Source organism: Pseudochaenichthys georgianus, chromosome 19 (genome assembly GCF_902827115.2).
Source record: "Pseudochaenichthys georgianus chromosome 19, fPseGeo1.2, whole genome shotgun sequence".
Classification (NCBI taxonomy): Eukaryota; Metazoa; Chordata; class Actinopteri; order Perciformes; family Channichthyidae; genus Pseudochaenichthys; species Pseudochaenichthys georgianus.
This window is the reverse complement of record NC_047521.1, coordinates 2,212,402-2,228,110: the sequence shown is the minus strand read 5'-3', so window position 1 is coordinate 2,228,110 and position 15,709 is coordinate 2,212,402. Positions and strand designations below refer to the sequence as shown.

The 15,709-nt window shown below is 44.6% G+C and overlaps 1 protein-coding gene across 1 annotated transcript; it reads left to right on the top strand.

The window, feature by feature from the left end:
• Window positions 1–528: 528 nt before the first annotated feature.
• On the top strand, window positions 529–5,322 carry LOC117464339 (cytochrome P450 26A1-like). Its single transcript, XM_034106707.2, has 7 exons — window positions 529–1,367; window positions 1,894–2,118; window positions 2,728–3,009; window positions 3,411–3,560; window positions 3,663–3,797; window positions 4,253–4,399; window positions 4,495–5,322. The coding sequence occupies exons 1-7, from the start codon at window positions 1,179–1,181 to the stop codon at window positions 4,825–4,827; spliced, it is 1,461 nt and encodes a 486-aa protein (XP_033962598.1). The 5' UTR covers window positions 529–1,178; the 3' UTR covers window positions 4,828–5,322.
• Window positions 5,323–15,709: the final 10,387 nt, after the last annotated feature.

The following is a 15,709-nucleotide window of genomic DNA, read 5'->3' as shown; positions in this document are numbered from 1 at the left end:
CAGAACCAGACAGATCCAACCATGTAATGTGTTGTTGTAAAGCAGCAGCCAAACTGTCTCTCTGACTGACCGATAACCTGCCACACACACACACACACACACACACACACACACACACACACACACACACACACACACACACACCACACACACACACACACACACACACACACACACACACACACACACACACACACACACATAAACACACGTCCTGTCGTTATGGCAGGTCGTAAAAAAACAAGAGGCCATACGCAGAGTGAGATTTGGTGGCTCGGCAGATGAGCGCCTTCTCTGCTCGGTGTGTTTACTTTTCATGCGGCGTAGCCCGGGGATAAACTTGCCGTGCGTGTGCGTGCGTGTGCGCGCATCCCCCCCGCCTGTCTCTCCTGACCCAAGTTTGAACCCGCTGAGAGATATCATTTTTATAACAAACCACACTCACACACACACGCACGGTTACACACAGAGCAGGTCAAAGTCTTGCAGATTAGGCAGAGTTGACTGATAGAAGCTGGAGTCAGGCAGAGGGCAGCAGCTTCAGAGTGTTAATCATCATTTCATCTCTCATTGTTATACCGACAAAGTCGCGGAGGACGCAGCAGCGTCGCCTGTACAATGAGCTGCCGCAGAATTAAAGAAAAAGCCGGCTTCGCGCTGAATGGTGCCACGGGGAGAAGGATTAAGACATCCTTCCACTGGACTCTCTTTTCCATTTGGGCTGGAAATGTGCTGCTTAAAAGCATTCTGCTCCTGAATGCAGGCCGCCCTGCAGGCATTAATTACTGATCCCACAAGCGGGGCTTAGCCAAGGTAATGAGTGTGTAAACTAGCTGCCTTATTGCCAACAAAGGCGTCTTGGGACGCGACCCATTGTCTCAGGGAATCATCACCTTTTCTCAGTGAAATGCGCCGCGGATTGTCTGCGTTCAACAGGAGGTAGGGATTATGGATGCGGCCCCGAACAAATGGCTAGGCAAGGCAGCCAGGACAGGCCGGGGGGGGGGCGGGACCCAGCGGGACCCACAATTAAAGATGAACTTTGAGTGAACTAATTTATCTGAGGGAGGAGAAGGTAGCAGACTGCCTGCAGTCCTGACAGCCTATAAAAGCGCAGGAGGAGCAGCTGCGGCTCCAGAGCTGACAGAGCTTCACCTGAACGCATCACCAGACTCACCATGGCCCTGAACACGCTGCTTGCCACCTTCCTGTGCACCATCGTGCTGCCCGTGCTGCTGTTCCTGGTGGCGCTCAAGCTGTGGGAGGTGTACATGATCCGGGGCCGAGACCCGAGCTGCTGCAGCCCGCTGCCCCCCGGCTCCATGGGTTTACCTTTCATCGGAGAGACGCTGCAGCTCATCCTGCAGGTAAACCATGGCCCGGTATCACATGCACGCGTGGATAAGGATGCTCGATACACAGTAGAAACTCGTGTTCAACTTTTTTACATTTACTTTTGTCTGTTTTCATTGGCAAACGTATTATTTCATGGCAGAGTTAAACATTGTATTTTACTGGAGGACATTCAAAAAAATAATAATCTAAATGCCATAACGGATTAATTCAGTTTTTAAATGAGTTTGTCATCCCAGTATTGTTGATGAATTAGATTAAAGATGTACTTAACAAGGCATTGCACATGAGTTAGAAATATAATAATAAAGCATAAAAACACAAACAGCAAATAGGCCTATACAAATCAACAGTACAACTATATTTATCTAGAGTATTTAAAACAGGCGCAGTATCATTTTAAAGATCTCTTTAAATGACATTTGTATTTATTATTTAGTTTTTTAAATTTATTTTGTATAACTTCAGAGATGAATCAGTGTGTGTTTATTTGTTGTATCAGTGTGTAGTCAGATATGATAATAGTGTGTGTCTGTGCAGAGGAGGAAGTTCCTGCGGATGAAGCGGCAGAAGTACGGCTACATCTACCGGACACACCTCTTCGGGAACCCCACGGTGCGCGTGACCGGAGCGGACAACGTCAGGCAGATTCTGCTGGGAGAGAACAAGCTCGTGTCCGCGCAGTGGCCTGCGTCTGTGCGCACCATCCTGGGCTCGGACACTCTGTCCAACGTGCACGGAGCCCTGCACAAGAGCAAGAAAAAGGTGCGTGAGGAATTCATTTAAAACCATCCTCACTTATTTGCTAATGAAATGTGAAGCTTCAGTGTCTGAGTGAATGGAAAAGAAAATATCCTTCATCTGTGTTTTCCTCATGCTCGATGGTGCTTCATGTATATAAGAGAAAACACTGCGGCTCACGTCACTGCTGCGATTGTTAACATGTTATGACCAATAGTCTGATATTCAGCACTTGTGATCATTTGATACTAAAAATCGTATTTCCTGGGAAAGTCTGCTTCTCCAGTTCTCCCACCAGAGGTCCACTGAGTTTATATATAGTAAAGCCTACAAAACGAACCAAGATTAATGCAGTTAAGAAACATCTCATTTGTGTTAAAAAATGCTTGTTTTAAGTAGATCTGCTCTTTTTGTATCTTAAGGAATAATGTCAGGTTTTTTACTTGTTCTAAGCATTTCTGGACGGATGAGTCTATAAGGAGAAGTTTGCATTACACTTAGACAACATGATAAGATCTTCTTCATACCTGCTGTGTAAGCATATCGCCCAAGACGTGCCAGTCACTGCTCAGGAACGTGTCTGAATAATACCACATTTGCTTTCATAATAACACCTCACCCTCTCTTCTCCAGGCCATCATGCGGGCTTTCTCCAGAGAGGCTCTGGAGCTCTACATCCCCGTCATCCAGGAGGAGGTGCGGGCGGCCGTGAAGGAGTGGACGGAGAAGGACTCCTGCGTGCTGGTCTACCCGGAGATGAAGCGGCTGATGTTCCGCATCGCCATGAGGATCCTGCTGGGCTTCGAGCCAGAGCAGATCAAGACGGACGAGCAGCAGCTGGTGGAAGCTTTCGAGGAAATGATCAAGAACCTGTTCTCTCTGCCCATCGACGTGCCGTTCAGCGGACTGTACCGGGTAAGAGACAGACACATCCTCGCCCTACGCTCACTTTAAATCTGTAAAGACATAGATTTCATTTGAAAATGAACAATGAAACATACATTACTATTGGTAAAGTTAAGTAATTAATGAAGAGTTGGACCATAACTGTATATTACATTGATATGTTGTACTATGTTTAACAGTCAACACATGAGAGCACATTTGCAGAATTCTAAAACTCAAGCGAGTAAATATAGAATAACTAATGAATGTATGGAGGAAGAACAGCTGTGGAATGAAAACTGATTTTGTTAAATGGGTTTAAACATTTGAAAACTCTGGTTCTGTTCCTACCGTCATAAGATATTAACATAGTAAATAAGTGTCAGTCTATGTCATATTCTTACGTAGGGTTTCTTTTTGCTGTCCTCCAGGGCCTGAAGGCGAGGAACTTCATCCACTCCAAGATAGAGGAGAACATCAAGAAGAAGATGCAGGACTCAGACAAAGAGTCCAAACACCAAGACGCCCTTCAGCAGCTGATCGACAGCAGCAAGACGAGCGGGGAGCCGCTCAGCATGCAGGTGATCACCACGTCTCCCACGTCAACATGTGTCTCCTTCTCACCATCCATTCAATGATTAGGGCTCGAACTCATTCTGTTCGTCTACCTTATCTACTTCCAGGCCATCAAGGAGTCTGCCACAGAGCTGCTCTTCGGGGGCCACGAGACCACCGCCAGCACGGCCACCTCCCTGGTCATGTTCCTGGGCCTGAACCCTGAGGTTGTGGATAAACTGAGGCAGGAACTAATGGAGAAGGTAAATACAACGGAACATATTAAGCTTGTTTTTCCAACACTTTAAATAGTGGCAATTTAGACATGTTATAAAATATTGCAATACTTAATCACATGTAATAATTAAGCAGGACATTAGGAGTTAATTATTGATCTTGAAAACCGGTAATTTACCAAAAAGTTTGGGATTTTAAGTACAGATACTAATTTGTCATGAACTTTCAGCACACGTTTATGGTCTTCTTCAGCAAACCAAATCCATGTCTCCATTACATGTAAACTCTAGTTGCTAGGGAAGATCATGGTTTAGTAAGAGGAATATCCTAAAGTGTCCTCAAACATCTTTTGAGGGAAATGCCTGTTAATATCGGCTGTGACGTAGTCTTTTATAGACAGCTCTCTCCCATTCCTCGGCATGTATCACTACACGTTGGTTAGTGCCATCCTTCCAACATGCCTTTGCGTCTCTGTGTTCAGGAGGAGCAGGGGGCAGACCTCCACAGTCTGGACCTTGAGTCGTTGGAGCAGTTGAAATACACCGGCTGTGTGATTAAGGAGACTCTGAGGATCAACCCTCCTGTTCCTGGAGGCTTCAGAGTGGCCCTCAAGACCTTTGAACTCAATGTAAGTTTACAACTATTTACTAGATGTGTTAAGAAGTGGCAGCTTGAAGATGAATCAATCGGCCTGCTTACTGATCATCTGCCTCGTCCTTTCAGGGTTTCCAAATCCCCAAAGGCTGGAACGTTATCTACAGCATCTGTGACACCCACGATGTGGCGGAGTGCTTCCCCAACAAGGAGGACTTCCAGCCGGAGCGCTTCATGTCCAAACCCTCCGCCGACTCCTCCAGATTCCAGTACATCCCGTTCGGCGGGGGCTCCAGGATGTGTGTGGGCAAAGAGTTTGCTAAAGTCCTGCTGAAGATCTTCCTCGTAGAGGTGGTCACCAAGTGTCACTGGACCCTTTTAAACGGGCCCCCCACCATGAAAACAGGACCTACTGTGTACCCTGTGGACAATCTGCCAACTAAGTTTACCAGCTATGCATAAAAAATCAAGAAAGATGTTGAGGGGTTGTTTTTCCTTTAGAGTAAAATATATAAGGGTTTCCCAAAAGCATCAAATCATTTGTTTTTGTTTTTTAAATCAAAGCTACTTTGGGATTTTTGGAAAGAAACTGCTACATTTACACTTCGACCAAAATATGTTTGTAATTCTGGTCTTATGGACTTGTGTTGATGATCTTTCTTTTTAATAACGTGAAATGTACATATTGTAGATGACTTCAGAACATATTTTATACTATGATGTTATTACAGTGGATTTGTATAAATTGATATAAATATATATATATACGTTTTGTTTGACAAACTAAACAAGATGCACTATACACAGACATGGAACACTTTAATCAGCTCAGAGGTGTACCGATAGGATTTTGTACATAATAATGTAGAGTTTGTTTATATAACTTTTGTATCTTGCCTCAACTTATTTAAGTGACTTGTATGGGCTTTTTATTTAATAAAATTGTTTTGCGGAGAATCTTGGTGTTTGTCTTTTAATCTAAGGGCTACAGTGTAATGTAAAAACACAATATGTACACAACGTGTCTTTCATTTGTGAGTGAGCAGAAAACTAATCAAAGTGGACAGCTGGAGTAAGGTTAGCTTACTTCGCATGAAGACTGGATGCAGAAAAGGGAGCTAGCTGGACACAAACTTCTGGCTTGCACCTGATCTGTCTCTTAAGAAGTTACGTTCCCATACAACAACACTTTATAGTCAAACACATTCCCAGTTAAATGGCCTACATTTTTCAAGTATCACAAATACATTTGAAATAAAGACAGGACTTTCACCCAGGAGGCTTCTGTTCCGGTGTGAAAGCGAAAGTCACCAAGCTTTTTTCAATATAAATCTGCCGCGGTAATCGAGATGACAATGTGTTTCCCTCCAAACGGGATGACTTATCAGGTTAGGTGTATAATGGTATAAGGCTACGTTAACTGCTGTTAGCGTAGCGCTCCAGGATCTGTCGGTTGTCACGTTGCTTTGTGGGTGATTTGACACCAGATTTTGACAAGAAAGAAGACATGGAAAACTAATATCTTATTCTGCTGCATGTCATATGTCATATCACATATGTTAAAAAACGCACATGTATGTCAACATGACATCCTTGAAGTCTTTCTTCACAAACATGTTTTTCCGCTTGCCAAGCAATTCTGATCTGTGCTAGCTTTAGCGCAGGTTACCAGACAGGGTCAGAGCAACACTTTTATATTTTTGTTTCTGTAAATTCACTGCACCTGGCTGTTATTCACCAATAACGTGTAGTAAAGATGATTCTGTACGAATGACTAAAACACGATAAAACATGCTAATCAGAGAGCTATATAGGTGTAGGTAACAAACCAGGCTAGCTCTCCTTTATCCAGTCTGCTAGTTTATGCTAAGCTAGGCTAACTGAGTCGTGGCTCCTTATCCATACTTATCACACAGACATGAGATGCAGTATATCAATCTTCTAATATTATTCTTAGGAAGAAAACACATATTGCATTTGGTATGATTTAAAAGCTCATGTACTGGTTTTAGTAGAAAGCCTGAACTCTGAAGTCGGCTATCTGAGCTAAAGAGATATACTGCGGAATGTTAACCTGCAAGCACAAACACTAATTAGTAGAGATCATCTAATTAAAAGAAAAGGTGTAATGAAGTTGTTAGTTATCTATGTTTGAACATGACTAGATAAACATGGTATATTTGAAAACCCCAGGTACAATGAGCTGATGACAGTTAATGTATTTACTTTGTGGACACAGAGGGTGGGTGGCCCTCACACACACTCACACACATTCCATCATCCTTACAGAATCAATAAATTGTAGAGAAAAGGAAAATAGGAGAGAAATGTGGAATCCATAGAAGGAGGCCGAGCAGAGGGCTGATGACCCTGGCAGATGAGCAGACAGGGTGAGCAAGAGTTCACTCTGATCAGTTCACCTTCAGGGCACGGCACCACTGAAGAGCGGCAGAGGAAGCGTGGTGGTGGGCCGGGAGCATGGGGACGTGTTCACTGTGGGGTCAGAGATAAGGGTCATACATTAAGGCAACAAACGGGTCGCTGTGAGTTCTGGTGTTTCAATAGGACGGGCGGTGCTTCAAACAAGCCAAGTGAAGATTCCTGTTGTCTTTAAAAAGGCAAAGAACCAATAACTGCAACCCAAATTATCATTATTCCAAAATAGCACAAGAGTTGGATCTTCATAATAAACTTACTGATAATTATTGATGATGAAGCACAAAAATAACTTTGAGCTACTGTGAGCTAAGATTCTGACTCTGAAAGACCAGTGGAGCTCGAACAAATGGTGTTATATTGATAATAAAGAGGGAGACTTTGCATATGAACACTTCAAAGTATTACACTATTAGCTGCAGAACTTACGTTGATCGAAACCGATTCTTTTTCATTACAAACTTTTGATTATCACTAAGATGTCTCTTGCACAGCTACGGGATCGATCCTGACACAATATCACTCGTCGTCTGACCATAACCACTAGGAATATGTAACTGTGTAACAGTAAGTGGGAAACATCGTGAAGCAACCAATACAACGACTCCTAACAATGCAGGAAACATATAAGGTAAGACTCTTAAACCAGCCGTGTACCAACAACACCGTACGGTCATCACATCTGAGGGAAACGTGTCTTCTTCCAGGTTATGATCGCTTTAAAGAAACCTAACCATGTCATGTAGATTCCACTCACCACATCTTTAGCAACAGAGATCGGCAACCTGTGAGGAAAGCAGTTCCCCTCACATCCTAAGGGAGAATCTGTTTTCATTTAAGCAACATGGCTTAATCAGCAGTTTCTCTGAGTAACCTGCACGTTGAAACAAATGGATTACAGCGGATCTGTTTCAGTGTCGGCAACACGATCTTTTGACTGCACGTATTCGTCACATAACGTCTTATGTGCCGGCTAAATGAGAGTGTTTGTGCAGCTTCACTGGCAGATGTGCCTTGGCCTCTTTCTCACGTTGTTCCTCTTTCTGATTTACATCCCGCTCCTCCTCTGCACGGCCACGTCTTCACGTGGTGCTGTTGTCCCTGGCCCTGGTTTATTACTGTGCTACTTGTGATTATTGGACCCACACATGCTGGACCGTTGTACGTATTGTAAGTCACTGTTGATAAGAGTTCCAGCTTAATGGCCAAATTGTAATAGTAAATTGCAGCTGACACCTTTATGTCCGACCATCCTATCCCCGCGAGTCCAGCCCTCGAATGCTGTGAATGAACTTCTCTGAACTTTGCCTCCTCGGCTCATTCTAAAGAGCGCCTGCTTGCCTCCATTGTTCCCCATCGCCCAGTGGAGACAGCACCGTGCACGGCCAAGGCCATTTCCCTCTACATTCGTGACCATTGTAGTGAATTTACAACACGGTGTTGAAAGACTTTGAAACCAACTTGCTTTCAATCAGACCGTCAGGCCTGAACACGGCGAGAGTAAATCATTGTTATCGCTAGAAGTAGTGTTATTAAAGGCAACACTTTTATACACCACACCACTTGTTGCCATGAGCAGTGCAGGAGAGAGGTGAGGGGCGGAGGCTGGGGGACAGAGCCACCACAGATGAGAGGAGAGAACAAGGGTTTGGTCTATGTTTAAAGATGTAAACACCCTGTGAAAGTATGGTGACAAAGTGTTTTAGGGAGAACATTTGATATCACAAATACACTTTCCTTTCCTTTCCTGGCAGACTCATGAATGAAACTTTGCTACATGTATCTCAAGCTCTAGCTCTATGTTGTTGCATAGATTTCACTAAAGATATCTAACCATAGGGAAAATATCCCCATGTAACCAATGATCAAAATGGTAGGTCAATGTTATCTCTCTTCTTTCACCCCAGTGGATGTTCCGCTTTCAAGTTGATTCAACTTTTAAAACGTTTTTCCTGACATGTTCTTTTGTAAGGGTTTGATCTCAAATGAAAGCCACAGTGCGGTTACTCGGCCACGGTGCGGTAACTCGGCCACGGTGCGGTAACTCGGCCACAGTGCGGTTACTCGGCCACGGTGCGGTTACTCGGCCACGGTGCGGTTACTCGGCCACGGTGCGGTTACTCGGCCACGGTGCGGTTACTCGGCCACGGTGCGGTAACTCGGCCACGGTGCGGTAACTCGGCCACGGTGCGGTTACTCGGCCACGGTGCGGTAACTCGGCCACGGTGCGGTTACTCGGCCACGGTGCGGTAACTCGGCCACGGTGCGGTAACTCGGCCACGGTGCGGTTACTCGGCCACGGTGCGGTTACTCGGCCACGGTGCGGTTACTCGGCCACGGTGCGGTTACTCGGCCACGGTGCGGTTACTCGGCCACGGTGCGGTTACTCGGCCACGGTGCGGTAACTCGGCCACGGTGCGGTAACTCGGCCACGGTGCGGTTACTCGGCCACGGTGCGGTAACTCGGCCACGGTGCGGTTACTCGGCCACGGTGCGGTAACTCGGCCACGGTGCGGTAACTCGGCCACGGTGCGGTTACTCGGCCACGGTGCGGTTACTCGGCCACGGTGCGGTTACTCGGCCACGGTGCGGTAACTCGGCCACGGTGCGGTAACTCGGCCACGGTGCGGTTACTCGGCCACGGTGCGGTAACTCGGCCACGGTGCGGTAACTCGGCCACGGTGCGGTAACTCGGCCACGGTGCGGTAACTCGGCCACGGTGCGGTAACTCGGCCACAGTGCGGTTACTCGGCCACGGTGCGGTTACTCGGCCACGGTGCGGTAACTCGGCCACGGTGCGGTAACTCGGCCACGGTGCGGTTACTCGGCCACGGTGCGGTAACTCGGCCACGGTGCGGTTACTCGGCCACGGTGCGGTAACTCGGCCACGGTGCGGTAACTCAGCCACGGTGCGGTAACTCGGCCACGGTGCGGTAACTCGGCCACGGTGCGGTAACTCGGCCACGGTGCGGTTACTCGGCCACAGTGCGGTTACTCGGCCACGGTGCGGTTACTCGGCCACGGTGCGGTAACTCGGCCACGGTGCGGTAACTCGGCCACGGTGCGGTTACTCGGCCACGGTGCGGTAACTCGGCCACGGTGCGGTTATTCGGCCACGGTGCGGTAACTCGGCCACGGTGCGGTAACTCAGCCACGGTGCGGTAACTCGGCCACAGTGCGGTTACTCGGCCACGGTGCGGTAACTCGGCCACGGTGAGAAAGCACTTTAAATGCAACGGGCCGTTATTTGCTCTGATGACCAAGGTCGTTGAGAATCAATGAGCTTATAGAGTGTTTGAGAAGTCAATGAAAGTCAATGGGAGTGTTAATTCCTCAAAGTGCGCTCGCACTGCGTCTGCTGGCCCCGGGGCCCCTGCTGTGGACTCGTATGAGGGCCACATAAGCCATGCTAATGCCTCATTAGCATGGCTGTTGGTGGCTCACTGTGAGTATTCATAATTTGAAAGAGCGTTGACAAGTTCAGCGGGTCAGCTGGAGTGCAGCTCCCGGGGACAGAGGGGCTGATTGCATCACACCTCCTTATCACACAGGTACTGATCAAAGGTCACTGAGGTGTGGCTTCATGTTAAAGAGGGTCCTTTACAAATCACAGTCGCCTGGAATGAAACTGTTATGCTCAAATACTTTCTGCAGCTGCAGCAAACCTGAACAGTTTCAGAAGGAAACTAACATTCTTACATTGTCATTATATTGCTGTGCTTTAAACCAAAAGTCATGGTTATGTTGTTGAAGTGTGTTACGGTCTGTAACTTTCTGCATGCTCTCTCTCCTGCCACAACCAGTGATGTAAACATATGTATGTGTGTGACTTTCCTATACACTCCAACACTAGTTTGTACTGTGGAAACATCTGCAGCAGGCAGACTGAACACCACCTGTGCAAAGCAGGGGTCAATGCAAAGGCAGATCAGCTGTGGATGGTTTCTTACTCAGTGCCATTGCCATCTAGCTGTTTAGCAGAGAACCCTCACCACATAATAAACATACCTTCAACTGGTCATGTGATCAATGACCCCCAATGTCCACTGAACACTGACCACCAGCTGCCGTTCTAGCACAACTGTGTTTCACTTTTGGCATAGTTGTATTGTATCTGCTTCCTGGGTCTGTTTTAAATGAAGCAGCTTGAATCTATGAAGCACGACATTTACTTTCTTAAATGTTATACAGTTTATATCTGGAAAGAAACATTTGATGATATTTGTCTTTCATTTTAACACAGCTTAGTTGTGTACTTGATTCTGATTGGTTACTTTTGACCGCTGCTAAGGACGCTCTGATCAAGTGACCATGTGCAGTCATATCAATCCACAGAACAAAGTAGTGTCTTAAAAAGTAGTAGCAAACCTCAATCAGTGTTAGTGTCATGTTACATTTCATTGGTAATGCTGCAGTTCCAGCCATCTCTACCTCGTAGAAAGGAACATTTTTTAATTTTTTAATTTATTTCCTGTCAGACAGCACATCCGTTGAGAGAGGCCCAAAAGTAAACGCCATGCGTCTGTTTGGATAGAGTCACTTTCAGATCCACACACACACACACACACACACACACACACACACACACACACACACACACACACACACACACACACACACACACACACACACACACACACACACACACACACACACACACACACACACACACACACACACACACACACACACACACACACACACACACACACACACACACACACACACTGCTTACAGTGGGGTAGCACTATATTGCTGTTCTGTTTGGAATCCGTCTGTCAGAATCTGGCATGGGAATACTTGGATGCGTCTTACAGGTTCCCCCTGATCCTGTTCTGTGTGTGTCCTCCACCTGTTTGCCCCATCCTTATTTGTGTTGGCCTGTATAGCACTGACTGAATGTGACGGGGCAGCTGAAGGATGTTTTACGTTCAACTGTGAACAGTGAAATCATCTATAGCAGCCAACTGTGGGACAGTGAATCATACTGACACCCCGTCAGCCCTTCAGCAACACACAGCCTGCCTGCCCCAGGGACTACAGAAGGAAGAACACTTCCACACTTTAGTTCATACACTTGATATGTTCTTTAGCTTATTGCTTCCCTTTGGGCAGAGCTAGAGAGTGGTATTGATGTTTGCTCTTGGACTCTTGTAAGGAAAGCAAACCTGTGTTAAACTACCCCTTCAACACAGACACTGGGGGCAGGGGGAAAGCTCATTTATGTAGTTGTACCTTTTGCCTCTTGGCTTCTATTCAGTACAACAAAGAAAACTTCAACTTGGCGACTCCTGAATGTCACTGCCACTGATGATCTGTGTGTGTGAGTGTGCGTGCGTGCATGCGTGTGTGTGTGTGTGTGTGTGTGTGTGTGTGTGTGTGTGTGTGTGTGTGTGTGTGTGTGTGTGTGTGTGTGTGTGTGTGTGTGTGTGTGTGTGTGTGTGTGTGTGTGTGTGTGTGTGTGTGTGTGTGTGTTGTGTGTGTGTGTGTGTGTGTGTGTGTGTGTGTGTGTGTGTGTGTGTGTGTGTGTGAGCTTCAGTGTGTTTTCATTCTGCTCCCAAGCAAACCAGCTAGAGGTGCACATGGTCCCAACTGTGGTGGAAGAAGTACTCGGATAGAAATACTACAGTGTAAAAATACTCTGTTACAAGTAAAAGTCCTGCATTCTTAACCTTGCTAAAGTAACAGTACAAACGTATTGGCATCAAAATAAACTTAAAGTAAAAGTACTTATTGTGAGTAATGTCCCATTTCAGAATAACATATATTAAATGACTGGATTATAAGTACAAATTCCTCCAAATTCCTCCAAATAGTACTAGAGTAAACGTACTTCAATATATTACACCACTGACAGGAACACATAGAACCAAACTGGAGCATGCTCAGCTGTCAGCTACTGGACACTGAAGATTACGTCATTGTTGTTTGAAAACCAAACAACCCCCTGTCTAAAGTATGACCTTCAGACTGACAGCTGTTTGTGTCGGGAAGCTGCTGCTGAAAGATCACAGAATCACAGAAACACAGTGCAACCATCAAACGCTCTGATGTCATGAGTTGGTATTCAGCCAACCAACAGCCAGCAATAAAAGTGAATACACCCTCTAAACAGCCTCAGGTTAGGTGGCAACACTGATACGTGAACTGTAAACCCCAGATAACAATGGCTTGTTTTCTGGGTACTGTGACATGAGAGGCAGTATAGCACTTCTTTGAACTGTAACTTCGTAGTAGTGCATTTATCTCTACCTTATCCTGAAGTTCCTAGAAGGTTCCATTGTTATTTGCAATTGGAAATGTATTTAAGAAGACGGAAAATTGCTGGATTTTCAGTGCAGTTTAGGCACTGTGGGACTGTCTGTTGAATGCATGGCTCCACACTATTCAAACATACTGTGTGTTTCTTCCAAAGTACAGCACTTTATTCCAGTGGTCGCGTTAACCGAATATTTTCAATGGACATGGTAACTCAAGAGACAAAGAAAGTAATTAATACAAACAATTTTGTCAGTTAATTTATGTAACCGTAGCCAAAGTGTGACAGTCCGACGTCAGGCCGCTTAGTGAAAAAGCAAATTAAGCTAACTGTACTCGGCTAGCTTATCAAAATGTCTCACACGTGTAAGGTTTGTAAGGTCAGTACAGGGTCCATTCCTGCATGCATTTGGTTGTTTGTATTCAAAGTGTTTTCAAATATTGTGTATTATCTGTGATAGTGATAATGTATTTGCCAAACAGTGCCTTTTATTGGGTCTCATCAAATGTGTTAGTTATGTTTATGTATTATGTCTGTCATTTCATGTTTACTCAGGTTTTCATGTTTATTCATGTCAGGTCTGTCCATTCATCTCTAGTTAAGTCCCCGTGTCTCGTTTTCCATTTCCTGTTTCATTTTCTACTTACCTCTTGTCTCTAATTTCAAGCCCTGTTACTTCCTCCCTTTTTGTGTTTTCCCGCCATCTTCAGCATCAGCCCCGCCCCTGATTGTTTCCACCTGTTCCCACTCACCTCATGTTTAAATAGTCCTGTCTTCCCCTGTCCTGTGTCAGTTCGTCTTGTTTGTTTGTACAATCGCTGGAGGACTGGGCTGTCACTCAAAAACTGAGTAGCCAATGGGGACGCACCCCTGAAAGTCCCGCCCACCTGGGAGGTTTGTGTCAGAATCTCAAACAAAAAATGAGGGAGCGCAAAAGAGAAAGCTGCAGCAAGAGCAAAAGTCTGATCATTGAGAAAGAAGAAACAAGAACTGCAAACAAAAACCTATGTTAAAACAAAGAAAAAAGACTTATAGTTTACATGATTACACAAATGATTTGTTTGCAACTTATAGTTTTATTTTTGAAATTTATTTTATTTTGCTTGACTCAGTTTTTTTTTCTTTTAAACTCATGGTTTTGCTTTATTCTGAGAAAGTGTTGCTTTATCTTTATGATACAAAACTAATCCCATACATGCCAGGCCTCAGCAAAGAGAGGATCGTTTACAGTCTTGTCAGGTTTTGTTATTTTTGTAGACTTAAAGGTAAGTTTGAGAAACCGGCTCGAGATACACTTTTTGTTATATTCCATGGAATGCTCTTAACATCCCGATAGCAATGAATATCTGAAGTGCTTTGACAAAAAATCCATAAAAAATATCATCTGTGGAAGCCGTAGCGCTGTAGAAAGCACGACCAATCATCTGAGCCGGCCCGGCTAAAATAACTGGATGGCCTACCTGCCTGTCAGCCTTCCATCTGTGCACAAACTTATCTCGTGCCCTCATTGGTCATGTGCGGGTTCGTGTGTGTTGGAGGAGGGGCTCTGTAAGGAAGTGGCAGATTTTTTCCGGCTGTGTATTTTCAAATTCTAGCGAACTCAAGCTGTTTTTTTCCAAAATTACCTACCCCACCTTTAAGTTTATCTTAAGCTCTCTTTTTGCTTAGTTTTTTCGTCCGTGTTTTTTTTGTTATTCCAGTACAAACTCTGTTAAGAGGGATTTTCTGTTCATTGACATTAAAAAGACAATTGTTGTTACATTCAAGACTGTGTCTCTGGGTCGTGCATTTGGGTTCTCCAGTTTGTGTCGAGGTCGTGACACCTTTTCAACTACAGCACGTCTCTAAAATGGCTTGGCAGAAGAAATGGATTCATATTTTTTGGGTTGATTTGTTATCGCCACTGTTTTTAAAAATGCAATCTCCATGTTTTTGGATATTAATATCCATTGTTTTATGGATGGAAATATTTAATAAGTGTAGGAATTGCAGCTGTTGGTCAGTTAAGCACAGTTTATAAGACATGGAAGATAATTGTACATGGGATATGCAATGGAAGACTACATTTGTGGTAGCCATGGTATGTGCTCACCCATTTAGCACAAGAAAATACATGTTCTTGATACCGTTCAACAATTAAGAATACATTATTAAAATGTATGTTTGCTGTCTCCCTGCAGTTATTGGTGAGCTTTAAAATTGTGTCAAGATGTTCTGGTAATCTGTAAATTACCATCATGACATAAAGAATACTATAATAAAGAAATGGTTTCACAGTTACAATACTGATGCTGTAACTTAAAATTATAGAATTACAGTTTCTATTTTACAGTTGAAACACTATTACCGTAAACACAAATACAGTACTTGGAAGCTACTGTGTTTCATTTTACACTGTTACTGTAAATAAAAACTTGTAAATACTGTGATTACCTTTACAGTATTTAACTGGCAGCAATTGATAAGTTACTTACTGTAATTAAATCATTTTACAGCATTTAACTGGCAGCAATTGACAAGTTACTTACTGTAATTAATGTTATAGTAAGTAACTTGTCAATTGTTACCAGTTACATACTGTGAATTTCACGGTACGTTTCTTACAGTGTACAGACCGACAGGTGATAGTGGACTTTGACGGACATTTTA